Source organism: Globicephala melas, chromosome 14, assembly GCF_963455315.2.
Source record: "Globicephala melas chromosome 14, mGloMel1.2, whole genome shotgun sequence".
NCBI classification, from domain to species: domain Eukaryota; kingdom Metazoa; phylum Chordata; class Mammalia; order Artiodactyla; family Delphinidae; genus Globicephala; species Globicephala melas.
In genome coordinates this window covers 2091592-2109583 of record NC_083327.1, presented here as the reverse complement: position 1 = coordinate 2109583, position 17992 = coordinate 2091592, and the positions used below count along the sequence as shown (strand labels likewise).

Below are 17992 nucleotides of genomic sequence, written 5' to 3'. Positions count from 1 at the left end.
TTTGTTCATAACTTTTAATCAGTTTATAAATTTTATCACAATTTAAATATAAGTATAAATAAAATCCCAGAGCTATGGTGATAATGTAACTACATACTAGACAACTAAATTATAAATGGTGTTAAAATTTACCTTGAAGTTAGTAATTCCCTGGCTGTTCAGTGGTTAGGACTCTGCGCTTTCACTGCTTGAGGGCCCAGGTTCTATCCCTGTTTAGGGAACTAAGCCGCATGGCCAAAAAAAAAAAAAAAGTTAATACTTTGATTTATGCCAAATCGATTGCTCAGCCGGTAAAGTATTTTGGTTCATGTGACTGACACTTGTAGGTAAAACAACAATCTAATCCATTTGGTCCAATATTAGCTACTGTAGTAAAACACCAGAATTACTGTGATCATGTTTTGCAACAGAAAGTAAGGGAAATCCTTCTGCCTTCTGATTAGACCTGAGGTGAGTTAATTTGTTCCCTATGAACAATGAACATTTTCTATTGGAAAATAGGCAGAGAATAATCCTATTTGTTTAAACAGTTTATCTGATTAAAAAATCAGTGTTTTAATAAATATAAAAATAATGAACAGAAAGACATATATAATTTTATAAGATTCCTAGAAACAAATGTGGTTTATTCTCGGTCCCCCTATAGTGTTAGCTTTGGTGATTTAGTGTGCAATAAATTTACACAGCTCACAATTTATTTTATACTACATATGTTTTTTTCTTCTCTAAACTGTGCTCTGTACACAACACATGTGAATCTTGCAACTGCATGTTGGTAGTGTTTTAGAAATCTAAAAATTGTATTCCTTATTAACTGAGTCAACAAACATATATGGATTTCCTACCATGTGTCAAGTCTTGAGATAGGTTATGGAGAAATTAAAAGTGGCAATGACACGCCCTCAAGGCTTTTAAGTTCAAGGAAGAGATACATAATTTAACTAACCATTAGAGTATGAAGTAGTAAGAGCTTTCCCATTTACAACAGAGATATGCACAAGCAAAGAGGATTTGTGGATGTACACCTCAGCTTTCTTGCTGACTGTGACAACTCTGAGTTATGTGGCAAATTATTTCTAAGAGACTCTCCACCAGCCTGGGTCCTTGGTTGTCCACAGCAATAACCTTCTCATTAAGCCACTCTCTTCCTTCTTTTATTTCCCCACCCCCTTGCAATAATCCCTGGGACCTCAAATAAGGTACTTGCATGCAAATAATTTATCTCAATTCTTATTGCAGAATAACTCAAGCTAAGACACAGAGCAAACCCCATCCCTTTGGCAATTACGGTTGATTCAGGGGTGGGCATGGACCTGGAATAGTCCCAGACAGAGCCTTTCCCTGGAACTGATGCTGAGAGAAGCTTTTTCTTTCTGCCAATGTTTCAGTTGGTGCAGCCAACACCATGTTCCCTTCACATGGAGATCTATATGTTGGAGGAGAGGAGTGTGTGCGAAAAAACGTGTCCTGGCAGTTCCTATAGTTTTTTCTTTAATTCTGCAAACTACCTGGTATCCTTACTAGTTAAGCTACCTGTAAATCCCACTTCTTACCAAAGTTAGCATTTTTGTTTATACTGTATGTGATCAAGAGTAATGTCTAATGCATAACTGTGAGAGGAAAGAGCTAATTAAGTAGGAGAGGTTGAATTAACTGACTTGAACTTCAGGCTGGTAGAAATGGAGTATAAAAATGACATGAGGGTTACAGAGGTACAGGTGACTTTGGATGAACTGCATGTGAAAGTCCACGTGTATAGCACATAGTAGAGTCTCTGTGTTAGCATATGTGTGTTTATACAGTGAGGAACATAAAATATTGCATTCTTAAAATTATTTTCTAATATTCTCTAAGATTCTTTCTCTTTTTACTTTGACTTATTTCTCATTTTATAGGCAAGAACATCACCCTATCAAATATTTCTTTTTTTAATTTATTTTATTGAAGTATAGTTAATTTATGATGTGTTAATTTCTACTGTACAGCAAAGTGATTCAGTTACGTGTATATGTGTGTGTATATATATATATATAATATACTATATATATAGTATAATAATATATAATATATATATTGTATATATATATATTCTTCTTCATATTATTTTCCATTACGGTTTATCACACGATATTGACTATCGTTTCCTATGCTATACAGTAGGACCTTGTTGTTTATCCGTTCTTTATATATTAGTTTATATCTGCTAACCCCAAGCTCCCAATTCCTCCCTCCCCCAACTCCCCTAAATATTTCTAATTTAATTTAAAGGGCTTAGTTGCCAAATGTAGCCACTTCATCCATAGGTCTCCAAGGTGAAAGAAGCAACAGTTTCTTTAAATGAACTTTATGAAGGTCTAAAATGTGGAAAGGACTCCTTCGCTACAATACAAGGATTCACTTGTAGTGAAGGGAAGAGTCGGATAATTTATGTGTGTTATTGATTTACAATTGGGATTCTAAGCTTGATGGATTTCTATTACGAGAGGAGGTGAGCAGTTGCATTTAAACATGTCTATTAATCCCGTATATATACTATCTTTATGGTAAAGCCACATTACCTGAAGTGCATAATTCTGAGCACCAAATAAATGTGTCACTTGATGAATGGTTTGTCTAAATTAAAAATCACTCCTTTTGACAATTAAAAACATGTGCTCATGTAGTAGTGCATATCTATTAGGTTTAAACAGCTGTTGAAATTTATATCCGGAAAATTCTTCAAAGAAAATATATATTATTGCCAATTACCTTTAAAATATGTCAAATTTTTATTACATTTAAAAACATTAGCTTTTATACTCATTTTCTAAAAGTTTACTTTAAAATCATGTTAAAAAAAACTTAGAGTCTTGGGCTTCCCTGGTAGCGCAGTGGTTGAGAGTCTGCCTGCTAATGCATGGGACATGGGTTTGTGCTCCAGTCCGGGAAGATCCCACATGCCGCGGAGTAGCTGGGCTGGTGAGCCATGGCCACTGAGCCTGCACGTCCGGAGCCTGTGCTCCGCAACAGGAGAGGCCACGACAGTGAGAGACCCACGTACCGAAAAAAAAAAAACAAAAAAAACCTTAGGGTCTATTGAAAATATTACTTTTATCTTTTCATATATCATTGTTTTTAAAATTAAGTCTGCATCTATAATATGGGCTAATTTTTAAAGAAAATATTAATATTTGTATGTCACTTAAAAAATAAAGAAAACAATACTTTTTTTCTGACTTGCCAAGAAAGATCTCTCTTTGTTTCCATAAAGTTTTAACATCTAGGGAAATTAATTTTATTTATTTATTTATTTATTTATTTTTTGTGGTATGCGGACCTCTCACTGTTGTGGCCCCTGCTACTGCGGAACGCAGGCTCAGCGGCCATGGCCCACGGGCCCAGCCGCTCCGCAGCGTGTGGGATCATCCTGGAACGGGGCACGAACCCATGCCCCTGCATCAGCAGGCGGACTCCCAATCACTGCGCCACCAGGGAAGCCCTAAAATTGTAATTAAAGAGAAATAAAAATGTCTAATGTTTTTGCAAATAATTCATTTTAATATTTATTTTATTTATTTTTTGGCTGCGTTGGGTCTTAGTTGCAGCACGTGGGACATATGTGGGATCTTTAGTTGTGGCACACTGTCTTCTCTCTAGTTGTGGCATGTGGGTTTTCTCTTCTCTAGTTGCAGCACGCAGGCTCCAGAGCACGTGGGCTGTGTAGTGGAGGCATGTGGGCTCTCTGGCCGAGGTTTAAGAGTTCAGTAGTTGTGGCGCGCATGCTTAGCTGCCCTGAGGCATGTGAGATCTTAGTTCCCCCACCAGGGATCCAAACAGCTTCCCCTGCATTGGAAGGCAGATTCTTTACCATTGGACCACCAGGGAAGTCATTAAAATAATTCATTTTAATACTTTTTTTGTTTGTTTGTCTTAAAATGTATGTTTTTTACACTACATTGTTTGAATACATGGAAAATACACTCTAATTGTCACTATTTACTTCATTTCTAATTACTCCAGCTGATATTACTTCTAATGTGAGAGTTGTCAAATATAGCCCTGAATGATAAAATGCTTACTAAAAAGGTTTTATGAAAACCTAACTATTGTTAGTGTACTTTGTTCTATGCCATCCCCTCCAGAGAATAAAGTATTAAAAGGCTACATTTGTTAGAACTGAGAAAATATTAAGTGATTAAAAATACTATATCTGTAATCTACATTGATTTAGTTCTGGATTTGAGCAGTAGTTTTAGTAACTAATTTAAATGTAAAAATAGGATTTATTAATCAGTCACATGCATTTGCTGCAACAATCACAGGTAAGACAGTATAAGAAAAAGATCAAGAGAACATTTGTTAGAGAATTTCTGATTATTTGTGTGTGAAGAACTCTATTGAAGTGAATAAAATAGTTAGCTGAATAGATCTGGATAGGAATAAATAGGAGAGGAATAGCATAGAATTAATTCATTGTATTTTGAGTTTTGACAGACTTTTAGCTGTCACTGCATATATTCAAAACAAATATCCTTCACATGAATATGTATCAATTTCTAAAACCAAGGACTATGGAAAATTTAGTTTGGAACAAAGTATATATATATATCTCTCACTCCTTTAAATCCCCCAAACTTACACTTTCCCTGCAAAGCTTTGGCTTATTTTAAATGTGATCCACATCTACCTTATTTTTTCTCCCAATGTCCACTGCACTTCAGCAATCTCATTTCCTCAGTCCATTGACATATGTTGCTAGGTGGTAACAAAACTCCATCTCAGAAATGTCAAACTAAATGAATGAGGCAAAATCACAGAAACCAAGGTTATCCTTTGAGCTGTCCAAGTTCCCAGGTGCTGAATGTTCTGATCCATCAACTCAGCTGAACTCAGGGAGGCACACTCCAGTCCTCTAGCTGGTCAGTGCCCCTGAGTTCCAGTGCCACTAAAGGACATTTCTAAAAAGCAACTTAAGGTCAAAATGCCCTGTGTCCCAGATAACACTAGTTATGCTAAAAGTAGAAATGGTGGAATGCATCCAACTTCCTAAATCTTTAACTTGAAAAAAATTAACTACTGTAAAATATTCAAGGAAATAGCTTATTATTTATTTGTAACTGTACTATGACATTTATAATTTAATATAACAGTAAGAGTGATTGACGAATTGTGTTGAAGTGTGTTGCGATAATAACTTGTTCACCTAAAATTAGGAGATCCATATTAACTTGGAAATAACTAATTTATAATAGCAGAATTTTGTTCTGGATGCTGAGGATACAATATCTACTGCATGAATAAAATTACAAGCATGCAACTTCAGAGTTTAACTTGAAAGATTTGATAATTGAGAAAGAAAAAGTAACACAAATTAATACCAGTGCTTTTCCAGAAGACTGCCTGGTCTGCTAGTCACGTAGACATTCTAGGTTTCTTTTGCGGTATGTGGGCCTCTCACTGTTGTGGCCTCTCCCATTGTGGAGCACAGGCTCCGGACGCACAGGCTCCAGACGCGCAGGCTCAGTGGCCATGGCTCATGGGCCCAGCCGCTTCGCGGAATGTGGGATCTTCATGGACCGGGGCACGAACCCGTGTCCCCTGCGTGGGCAGGCGGATTCCCAACCACTGCACCACCAGGGAAGCTCTAGGTTTCTTATTAGTGTTTCATGGGGCATCTTTGTTCCATCTTTCTACTTTTAACCTATTGTTGTCTCTATATGTAAAGGGGATTTCTTTTAGATATCATGTAGTCCTGTTATTTTATTTAGTCTGATTATTTCTGCCTTTTAGCTGAAATGTTTTTTAAAAATCATATTTAATGTAATTATTGCTATATATGGTTTTAAATAAATTGTCTTTCTATTTGCTTTTTACTTGTCATATCTGTACTTTGTTCCTTTATACTTGCCTCCTTTTGGATTATGTCATTTAAAATTTTCATATTATCTCCTGCTAAGGAGGCAGCCATATTTCACAAGGCATAGTATCAACTTCCCAAACTCTAACTGGAAGTGGGTTTGGCTTTTGACCTGATGGCAGACACCACAGAGCACGGCAGGGGTTTGTGGCATGGTGTGATGTGAAAAGATAAAGCTGGCCAGTCCCAGCTTATTTCATGGGAATCCGAGTAAGGAAATGTGAAGAGAATTTTTCACTCAGCAGTAAGTGCTGAAGCTGAAAGGTCATGATACAGAGACAAGGGAAACTGTGTTACATTATCTGCATGACAATATTACAATATTGTAATGACAATATAAAAAGAATCTGACACTTTGTACGTGAAGAGATATTGCAGACAGAATGAGGAAGAAACTCTATGAGAATGTACAGTGGGAGCAAGATGGCGATTCATGGGTAGATAGACTGTCCTCTCTTTCCCATATTTCTCAATTCCAATCCCAGTCTATGTGTATGCCACTAATAAAGTTTTCTTAGGGTAACTCGAATGACCTTCTGCTCCTCAAACTAAAAACTCTGAGTAGATATTGGCATTATAATGTCACTTCAATTATATGGTGCTTAGTTATAGCACTGAAAAAGTAAGAGAAAAGAAAATCCTCAAAAATATTAGCAAGAAAAATATAAAAATAATATTAGCAGCAAAATACATATATATATATATGTTGTTATACTTAGTTATTCTATAACCATGGAAATAATTGTTTAAGTGGTCATCATAAATATTAAAATATTTAATGTATTTTAAATAGTGATATAAATTTGATTTTTTTCTGACACAAATATGTTGAAATAATTACAACTGACTCTTTTATAAGTCTATAATTTTCTTTCCTTTTTTTCTTTGCTTTTTTTAAACATAACTGGCATGGGTTTAAATGGATGACTGATTATTTAGCTATGAATCAAAAGCAGTTAAATTTGCCTCATCTGCTAACTGCTTTGAATAAATCTGATCATTGAAGCTCAATTTTACTTTAAGATTCGTCGTCACATTAATTCATTTGCTTTCCAGGTAGTTTCAGTTCTTTTTGTTCAAACACTTAAAGACCTTAAAACAACAACATTAGCATTAACTCTATTTCCACAGGAGATTCAGTAAAGTAGTCCTCCCTTGATTCTTTCATTTGAACTCTTTAATTAGAAACTAGCATAATTTTATTCAGACACTACTTGAAATAGAGTAGTATAAGAACTCAGAGATGAGGTGTTTTCTCCCTCCCATTTTTTTTTGTAACTTCCATTATGAGCATATTTTCCAGACTCTTTACTACTGATTCCGATTTTCACACTCTAAAGTGAGGATTGCTCATCTCTACCCATCTTCTCTCTCTTTGCAGGATTTAAAGGTGAACACTGTGAAATTAACATGAATGAGTGCTTCCCCCTTCCTTGTCAGAACTGTGGTGACTGTAAAGTCGGGCTCAACAATTTCAGGTAGAGAAAACCAAAAAACATCTATATACATGTTCATGCATCTAGATGTATCCAAATGTATGCATATTTATAATGTCAGTGGACACATTGAACAACACTTCTGCTTATTAACAATTTGCTGTGCTATGGTTATTGGAATTTTCAGCTTTAAAATTTTACAATGGAGTTATTAAATTTCTTGTTTAAAAATAGTGTTTGCAGACCTGGGTTTTCTGGACCTCTATGTGAAACTAATGAGTGTTCCTCTAAACCTTGCCAAAATAATGGAATCTCTGTGGATCTGACAAGTAGGTTAGAGGCTACATTTTTTTTCTGTATCAGTTATTTTTATATGTAAAATATAACAAATAATAAAGTGAACACACATGTGCCCATTATTCAACTTAAGAAGCTGAACATTGCTGATACTCTTCTGTTTGTCCTCAAATACTCCTCCACTCTCCCACCCAATTATATTGAATATCCTGAATTTATATTTATTGTCCTTGCCTTTAGCATACATAAATTAACTATTTGTATGTATGCCTAACAAAACACTCTTTAGTTTGCATATTAATGTAATTGAGATAATATTGTGTATCGTCTTCCAAAACAATCCATTTTGTTGAAGATGACATTTCTGTATTATCTGTTAGTGCATGTGTCTGTTGCTCATTTTTAACTATTGTAGTATATTCCATTTAAATATATGCCAATGACATTTATCATTCTCCTGGTTGTAGATATTTGGGTTATTTGTCTCTTTTTTTCCTAGAAATAATAATACTATTAAGGTTTTCAAATACTTCTCCAAATATACCAATACAAATGTCACTCTAGGTTTCATACGCAGAGAATATTTGGACCTTTGGGTAGCCACTTTCATATTTATTATATCATGTTTTTTTTTCCCAATGCACTTTGAAAATGGAATATTCACACTGTTAAGAGAGTGAGTAAATGTTCCTATTTGCAGTGTCAAAATGTTCCATTTGGGCTTATCTGCTGTTTATAAATTATATCTCCTTTTGGTTTTCCTCTGCATTCCCATATGTGAGAACACATATACATTTCAAGATATTTCATTTTCTTTCTAGAAATGCCTATTTATGGCATCTGTCCATTAATGTACTCTTATTGATTTGTAAGAACCTTTATATATTCTAATTAATACTTCTTTTAGTTGTATGTACTGGGTAGGCCAAAAAGTCTGTTTGGGTTTTTCCATAAGATGTTACAGAAAAACCCAAACGAAAGTTTTGGCCAACCCAATACTACTGAAAAGATATTCTAATGTTTGTGGCTCGACATTTCACCTCCTTTATGAAAATTGTGAGTACTAAAACTTATTTTTAATGTAATTGAATTACTCATTTACTTTGTGTATGGCTTGATTTGTTAAATCTTGTTTAAAAATGTTTTACCCTAGGATTAAAAGATGTTTCTTATATTTCCTTTTAAAATATTTAAGTTTCTGCCCTTTATATATTTTTAACATGTTTTTTGGAGTATAACTGCTTTACAATGGTGTGTTAGTTTCTTCTGTATAACAAAGTGAATCAGCTATACGTATACATGTATCCCCATATCCCCTCCCTGTTGCGTCACCCTCCCACCCCCCCATCCCACCCCTCTAGGTGGTCACAAAGCACCGAGCTGATCTCTCTGTGCTATGCAGCTGCTTCCCACTATCTATTTCACATTTGGTAGTGTATGTTTGTCCATGTCACTCTCTCACTTCATCCCAGCTTACCCTTACCCTTCCCTGTGTCAAGTATGTTAGCATACAGTATTTGTTTTCCTCTTTCTGACTTACTTCACTCTGTATGACAGTCTCTAGTTCCATCCAACTCACTACAAATAACTCAATTTTGGTTATTTTTATGGCTGAGTAATATTCCATTGTATATATGTGCCACATCTTCTTTATCCATTCATCTGTCAATGGACACTTAGATTGTTTCCATGACTTGTCCTGGCTATTGTAAATATTGCTGCAATGAATATTTTGGTATATGTCTCTTTTTGAATTATGGTTTTCTCAGGGTATATGCCCAGTACTGAGATTGCTGGGTTGTATGGTAGTTCTATTTTTTATTTTTAAGGAACCTCCATACTGTTCTCCATAGTGGTTGTATCAATTTACATTCCCACCAACAGTGCAAGAGGGTTCCCTTTTCTCCACACCCTCTCCAACATTTATTGTTTGTAGATTTTTTGATGATGGCCATTCTGACTGGTGTGCGGTGATACCTCATTGTAGTGTTGATTTGCATTTCTCTAATGATTAGTGGCATTGAGCATTCGTTCATGTGTTTGTTGGCTATCTGTATATCTTCTTTGGAGAAACGTCTATTTAGGTCTTCTGCTCATTTTTGGATTGTGTTGTTTGTGTTTTTGATACTGAGCTGAATAAGCTGCTTGTAAATTTTGGTGATTAATCCTTTGTCAGTTGCTTCATTTGCAAATATTTTCTCCCATTCTGTGGGTTATCTTTTCATCTTGTTTATGGTTTCCTTTGCTGTGCAAAAGCTTTTAAGTTCCATTAGGTCCATTTGTTTATTTTTGTTTTCATTTCCATTTCTCTAGAAGGTGGGTCAAAAAGGATCTTGCTGTGATTTATATCATAGAATGTTTTGCCTATGTTTTCCTCTAAGAGTTTTACAGTGTCTGTCTTTATATTTATGTCTTTAATCCATTTGGAGTTTATTTTTGTGTATGGTGGTAGAGAGTGTTCTAATTTCATTCTTTTACATGTAGCTGTTCGATTTTACCAGCACCACTACTGATGAGGCTGTCTTTTCTCCATTGTATATTCTTGCCTCCTTTATCAAAGATAAGGTGACTATATGTGTGTGGGTTTATCTCTGGGCTTTCTATCCTATTCCATTGATCTATATTTCTGATTTTGTGCCAGTACCATACTGTCTTGATTACTGTAACTTTGCAGAAGATTTTGAAGTCAGGGAGCCTGCTTCCTCCAGCTCTGTGACAAAATTTAACACCCGTTTATGATAAAAACCCTCCAGAAAGTAGGCATAGAGGGAATTTACCTCAACATAATAAAGGCCATATATAACAAACCCACAGCCAACATCATTCTCAATGGTGAAATACTGAAACTATTTCCACTAAAATCAGGAACAAGAAAAGGTTGCCCACTCTCACCACAATTAGTCAACATAGTTTTGGAAGTTTTAACCACAGCAATCAGAGAAAAGAAGAAATAAAAGCAATCCAAATCGGAAAAGAAGAAGTAAAACTGTCACTGTTTGCAGATCATATGATACTATACATAGAGAATCCTAAAGATGCTACCAGAAAAGTACTAGAGCTCATCAATGAATCTGGTAAAGTAGCAGGATACAAAGTTAATGCACAGAAACCTCTTGCATTGCTATATACTAATGATGAAAAATCTGAAAGAGAAATTAAGGAAACACTCCCATTTACCATTGTAACAAATAGAATAAAATACCTAGGAATAAACCTACCTAAGGAGACAAAAGACCTGCCCTTTATATTTAAATCTTCATCTATCTAAATATTGTGTGTGTGTGAGCTGTGTGGTGTAAGGGAAGCACATAAATTCATTTTTTCCATGTGACTAACCAGTTGTGCCTGCTACTCGTGTTGAATGAGTACATTTTTACTCACTGATCTGCCTGATCGGCAATGCTTTCTTGTTGCAGATCAAGTTCCCATACATGACTATGTGTATTTCTCTGTCTCTATTCTGTTTCCTTAGTTCAATTAGTTGTCCACGTTTCAGTACCATATATATTTGCTACTTCCATTTGAAAACCTCAATACTGATAGTGCAATACGTCTCATATTTTTAATCTGCTTCAAGAAGATTTAGTTACTTTTGACAGTTTCTTCTGTTCCGCATGAATCCTTACATTCCAACAAGCAAACAAAGACCAGGTAGAAGTTTAATTAGAATTTAATCAAATTTGTAAGTCAATTTGAGAAGAATTGATATTTATTTATTTATTTGAGCCTTTCAAAATATCTTTCCAAAAAATAAAATGAACAAATTCAACTAAACATTCATTGATTAAGATAAAAAAGAGACTAATTTGCCAGGTCACAGTTGCTCTCCAGGTACCAAGGGCTATGTCTGTGTGTTTTAATAGAGTTTCAACATCTAGAATTGCTGTAAAATTTGTATCACAATCTGCTAAAGTTTCTGATAATCTTCTATTATTTCTATGGCCCTCTGGCCTTGTACTGTCCAATCTGGTGAAGTAGATAGGGCCATGCTTGAATCCAACCCTGCAACTCTCAAGACTTTCAAGGGAACACTAATTACTACAAGCCCCATAGGGATACAGAATTGCTTTCAGTTTAAAATCTTGATAAGTCTGAAGGAACATTACAAGATCTTCCAATTAGGCTTTCCTCCGTAATAGCTCTATTCCAATATGAAAATTCCATTATTAAATATATTAACTACACTATACATTCTGGGACTGTGGTGAAAAGCAAAACAAAATAAAACAAAACAAGACAGATTTATTACCCATCTAGCAGATCTGAATAATCTTTTACTCCTATTGGTGAAGCAGTGGTATTTCAAAAATAAGTATAAGTTCAGAGGGAGCTGAACTCAATGACTCCTAAAAGTGTGAACATTTTAATTTCATCATTGAATAGTCATATGAATAAAAGTTCTCAGCTCCCTCTGAAGAAGGCTTTAGGATGATATAGGGAACATCTGTGACTATATCACAAGATCCTAATGCAAAAAGGCGTCCTTCAGTTGAGGGACTGCATTGTGACATAGCTTAGGTTTGAAATTATGTAAGCACCTAGGAATCCCAACAAAGACAACTGGAATTACATTTCTGCCCTGCAAATCCATATATTTCATTCTATATATACATAAAGTAGCATCATAGCATTCTGTCCTCATGTTTCATTTCTAGAAAGTCATCACCAACTAGCCATTGTCCAGAGTATCTGTGAATCTATCTGTTGATCATCATTCTGTTTTGCTGATTTATATGGTTATTTGCTCATTGTTGTATCTGGTAGTCAAGCCTATCTAACAGGCTTCATCCCATTATTCTTGGATCCCATTATTCTCATTCATATCAGGGACCCTAGCTTCCCTGCAGCAAGCCACATTATCACCTCCAGTCTTTAAAGGGCTATCACCACAAAGCTCACTGAAACAGTAGTGACCCTTACCCACCCTATTTCAGTCTTGTGAGTGGAGAAATGCCCTTCTATATCCTGTGGGGATAGAAAGTAAGAGGTACCTGGGCAGTTTACACATAATTGATCCATTCAGACATTTCCATTAACAATGAGCCTATGAACTCTGGCACTTCTACCTCACTAACCTAAACTGGAATTAAGCTCTGTTTTTGATCAGACAGCCTATCTGACACCACACCCAATATTAGCATCTTAAATCTTTTCTCTCCATCCATATCAATAAATTCAGCTCATTTAAGTCATATTTATTCTCCCTTGGTCTGATCACCTTAGATCCAATCCCACACATTCTCCCCAATTTTGTGACAATACAGATTTCTGGGGTTTTATGCAATTCTTTCAAGGCATAAGGCTATCTGTTTCTAGCTAAATGTTTCCATCTCTCATCAGCAAAGGTGGAATCTAACTCTTTTTATGATCTGAAACCAATGAGAAATGCTTGGAAGAGGCAGGGGAAAACTGGCAACAGTTTATAAGTGAACTCTTTCAGAAGTATTTAACGGAAGGCTTGTATGCTGAGAAGTGCATATTCCCTAAGTCACAGGGGAGCCTGTCCCTGTTGCCTCTCCCAGTGGGGAGGTTAAAGTGAATTCAGAAATTTATAGTTTTGAGCCATGTCTATCCTCTCTCTACAGAGGTATGAACTCCTTCAAAGTTACTATACAGGTTGTTTGCTGCTGTTGTTTAGCCAAAAACTGAAAACTCAGTGGTTAAAAATAACAATCATTTATTATTTTCATATCTGTGGTCTTCTAAAACTTAGCTAATATACAATGGGTTCACCCAGGTTTCTGTGTAACACAGCTGATGGGGGAGGTGTGTTTGCAAGTCTGTTATGTCAGTTGAAAAGCTCCACTCCAAGTGTCTCTCATCCTCTTTGGACTAGCATGTTCTTCTCATGGAGTGGCAGAGATTCAAGAGAACGAGCAGAAACATGCAAAGTCTCTTAAGCCCTGGGCTCAGAAATAGCATCCTTCTTCTTTACCTATAGATCACTGTCCAAAGAAAGACTCATGGCCAAGCCTGAATGTGTGGGGCAAATAAGCTCTCTTCCTATGGTAAAGCTCTGACCGGGAAAAGTGGTAAAGAACTAAGATAAAAAATGCTATCAACTAAACAGAAGCAAGGATTAGTACTTGGAAAATACGTCTACTATTTGCAGACTGAAGCATGAGGTATCAGCTGCCTGGCATTTCCAATTTGCCCCGCATGAGGCCTGAGAGATAGCTCTGAGGCAGAGACCAGGATAAAACGTATAGTAGAACCAAAATAACCTTACAAGTCTAAATGAAGGTTTTTCATATGAATTCATTACATGGCTCTGGAAGATCACTTTCCCAATTCCAGAATAAGATCTCAAAGAGAAACGGAAGGAAGCCACTCAAAATGCCTTCTGCTTGAAAGAGAACCACGTGGTGGGTTCATGAACACAAGAATGATGAGTTCATTTACAGGGTTGAAATTGACCCTTCAATCTATCTGATGACAGCAAAGTGTTTCCAAAACCGAGAAAATCCTAAAAATCTTGATGGAAAATAACCAACTACTACTGGTGAGCAAGGTAACAGTCCAACATACAGATCACTAAAGAGCTTTTGTGCATATTAATCCTCAAGCTCAACGCATGATTAGGAAAAACTGCTGCCAATACAATATTCTGACTGAGCTGTGATTGAAATACAGCCTCTTCAGACATGAAATAGATATTGGAGCTTTCTGAATATAGCTTTTGATCACCAGATTAGTGGTGCACTGCCCAGTGCCAGCATCTTTTTCCAGAGATCCCCCCCAGAGGTCAGAAAGTTAGGGAAGGAAATAAAGGTGCCCCAGCCTAAGGCCTGGCTCTATTCAGAGACATCCTTTGAGGATGATAGTGTAACAAATAGGAGATATTTGAAACCCCAAGACAATTTCCCTCTGCTTAAAAATGAAATGGCAGCCACTTTGGGAGACAGTTTAGCAGTTTCTTACAAAATTTACAGTATGATCCAACAATCACACTACTTGGTATTTGTTGAATCTTATATTCCACTCAAAAAACTACTAACAGATGTTTATATAGTGGTTTTATTTGTAATTGTCAAAACTTGGAAGCAGCCAAAATGTCCATCAGTAAATGAATGTATAAATAAACTGTGGTACATCCTGACAATGGGGTATTAGTACTAAAAAGAAAGGAGCTGTCAAGCTATGAAAACTCACATAGGAATCTTAAATGTGTATTACTAAATAAGAGAAGCCAATCTAAAATAGTTTACATTTATTATTATTCCAACTACATAACATTCTGGAAAAGGCAAAACTATGGAGACCATAAAAAGATAGTGGTTGTCAGATTTCAGGGGAGATGGAGGGGTGAGTAGATGAAGCTCAGAAGATATTTAGGTTAGTGAAATTCTTCTGTACACTATGGTGGTGCACAAGGCACTATAGTTTTGTCAAAATCCATAAAATATACAGTACCAAGACTGAACCTTAATGTGAACTATGGACTTGAGTGATAATATTGGGTTCATTATTTATAATAAATGTCCCACTCTGCTAGGAGGGGGCAGTGTTGACAGCGGGTGAAGTTTTGCATGTATGTAGTTACGGGCTATGTGGGAACTCTACTTTCTGCTTAATTTTGCTGTGAACTTTAAACTAATCTACAAAATAAATTCTATTTTAAAAAATGCCATCAACACAGCACCCTTTTATCTTTTCAGTGTGTAACTGGGCAGGGCCTAACAAGCTTGCTTTGGCCTGAGTTTGAGGCAACAAGCTTTCTGTAATACCTGAGTAGGAGCCATAGAAAACTGAGCACTAAGCATTGGTTGAAATCTGTGAGAGGATATGAAAAAACATGGGCAAAGAGCACACACAAGCAATTCAAAGGGTAAAGAAATAAACAAGCAGTCAACAAATAATTAGGAAAACTGAAACAAAGTGAGATGTTTTGTCTTTCCAAGGTGAATCTAATCCACTGCTCATGGGAAGATAAAGAGCTATGTTGGGAAAAGTATCATAAAGTTATGGATAGGTATATGCCTTAGAGAAATCTTAAATACAGGTACAAGGAGATATGTACAAGGTTACACATTTGTGATATGTTTACGGTGATGAAAATTTAGAGACATTCTAAGTAAACAAAAATGTAATATAACAATAAAAGAAAACTATATAATTATTTAGTATGAATTAACTACCTAAGAATATATATTACTTAAATATTTATTGAAAATATGATTGAATGGAAGAAAAACTTATCAGAATAATACATGCAACATATTGTTTAGTAAAAAAAATTGTAAGAACCTGCCAAGCTGTCTTCCAAAGTGACTATTCCAGTTTTCATTTCTACCAACAGTGAATGAGACCTTCTGTTTCTTCACATTCTCACAAGCATTTGGTGTTGTCAGTGCTCTGGATTTTGGCCACTCTAATAGGTGTGTAGTGGCATCTCACTGTTGTTTTGATTTGCATTTCCCTGATGACATATGTGGAGCATCTTTTCATTGCTTCTTTGACCTCATTATGTCTTCTTTGTTGAGGTTGGTTAAGGTCATTGGCCTATTTTTAAATTGGGTTATTTGTCTTCTTACTGTTGAGTTTTAAGAGTTCTTTGTATATTTTGGATGGCAGTCCTTTACTAGACATGTCTTTTGCAAATACACTCTTCCAGGTTGTGGCTTGTCAGGTAATCCTCTTGACATTGTCTTTCACAGAGCAGATTTTATAAAACTTTAATGAAGACAAGCTTATCAGTTCTTTCTCTCATAGATCATGCCACTGGTGTCATATCTACAAAATAACCAAACCCAAGATCATCTAGATTTTCTTCTTTCGTTACCCAAGGTCATCTAGGTTTTCTCTTTCATTACCTTTGAGGTGTTTTATAATTTTTCATTTTGCAATAAGTATGTGATCCATTTTGAGTTAATTTTTATGAAGAGTATAATGCCTCTGTCTAGATTGGGTTTTGTTTGTTTGTTTGTTTTTTGTATGTGGACGTCCAGTTTATCCAGCACCATTTATTGAAGAGACCATCTTTTCTCCATTGTATTTCCTTCCTCCCATTTGTCAAAGATGAGTTGACAGTATCTATTGGACTCTACTTCTAAGCTCTCTACTCTGTTCCCTTGGTCTATTTATCTGTTATTTAATAATACCATGTGGTCTTGATTACCAGAGCTTTATAGTAATTCTCCAAGTTGGATAGTGTCAGTCCTCCTACTTTTTTTTTTTTCTACAATATTGTGTGGGCTATACTGGGTCTTTTGTATTTCCATACAAATTTTGGGTTCAGTTTGTCAAAATCCACAAAATAACTTGCTGGGATTTTGATTGGGATTTCATTAAAACCAGAAATAAATTTGTCTAGAAGTGACAATGAATTTTGTAAAACAGCAGGATACAAAATTAATGCACAGAAATCTCTTGCATTCCTATACACTAATGTTGAAAAATCTGAATGTGAAATCAAGAAAACACTCCCAATTACCATTGCAACAAAAATAATAAAATATCTAGGAATAAACCTACCTAAGGAGACAAAAGACCTGTATGCAGAAAATTATAAGACACTGATGAAAGAAATTAAAGATGATACAGATGGAGAGATATATCATGTTCTTGGATTGGAAGAATCAACACTGTGAAAATGGCTCTACTACCCAAAGCAACCAACAGATTCAAGGCAATTCCTATCAAACTATCACTGGCATTTTTCACAGAAGTAAAACAAAAAATTTCACAATTTGTATTGAAACACAAAAGACCCCGAATACCCAAAGCAATCTTGAGAAAGAAAAATGGAGCTGGAAGAATCAGGCTCCCTAAATTCAGGCTATACTACAAAGCTACAGTAATCAAGACAGTATGGTACTGGCACAAAAACAGAAATATAGATCAATGGAACAGGATAGAAAGCCCAGAGATAAACCCATGCACATGTGGTCAACTTATCTTTGATAAAGGAGGCAAGAATATACAGTGGAGAAAAGACAGCCTCTTCAATAAATGGTGCTGGGAAAACTGGACAGTTACATGTAAAAGAATGAAATTAGAACACCTACACAACATACACTTACACAAACACTATACACAAAAATAAACTCATAATGGATTAATGACCTAAATATAAGGCCAGATACCACCAAACTCTTAGAGGAAAACATAGGCAGAACACTCTATGATATAAATCACAGCAAGATCCTTTTTGACCCACCTCCTAGAGAAATAGAAATAAAAACAAAAATAAACAAATGCGACCTAATGACACGTAAAAACTTTTGCACAGCAAAGGAAACCATAAACAAGACGAAAAGACAACCCTCAGACTGGAAGAAAATATGTGCAAATGAAGCAACTGACAAAGGATTAATCTCCTAAAATATACAAGCAATTCATGTAGCTCAGTATCAGAAAAACA

The 17992-nt window shown here is 35.6% G+C and overlaps 1 protein-coding gene across 1 annotated transcript in view; it reads left to right on the top strand.

The window, feature by feature from the left end:
• The window catches only part of EYS (eyes shut homolog), a 1661361-nt gene that overhangs the window by 503010 nt on the left and 1140359 nt on the right, over positions 1–17992 (top strand). Inside the window, exons 15-16 of the mRNA XM_060283543.1 lie at positions 7278–7376; positions 7566–7665. Coding sequence (XP_060139526.1) covers positions 7278–7376; positions 7566–7665 — 199 coding nt within the window. The remainder of the gene's footprint in view (positions 1–7277; positions 7377–7565; positions 7666–17992) is intronic.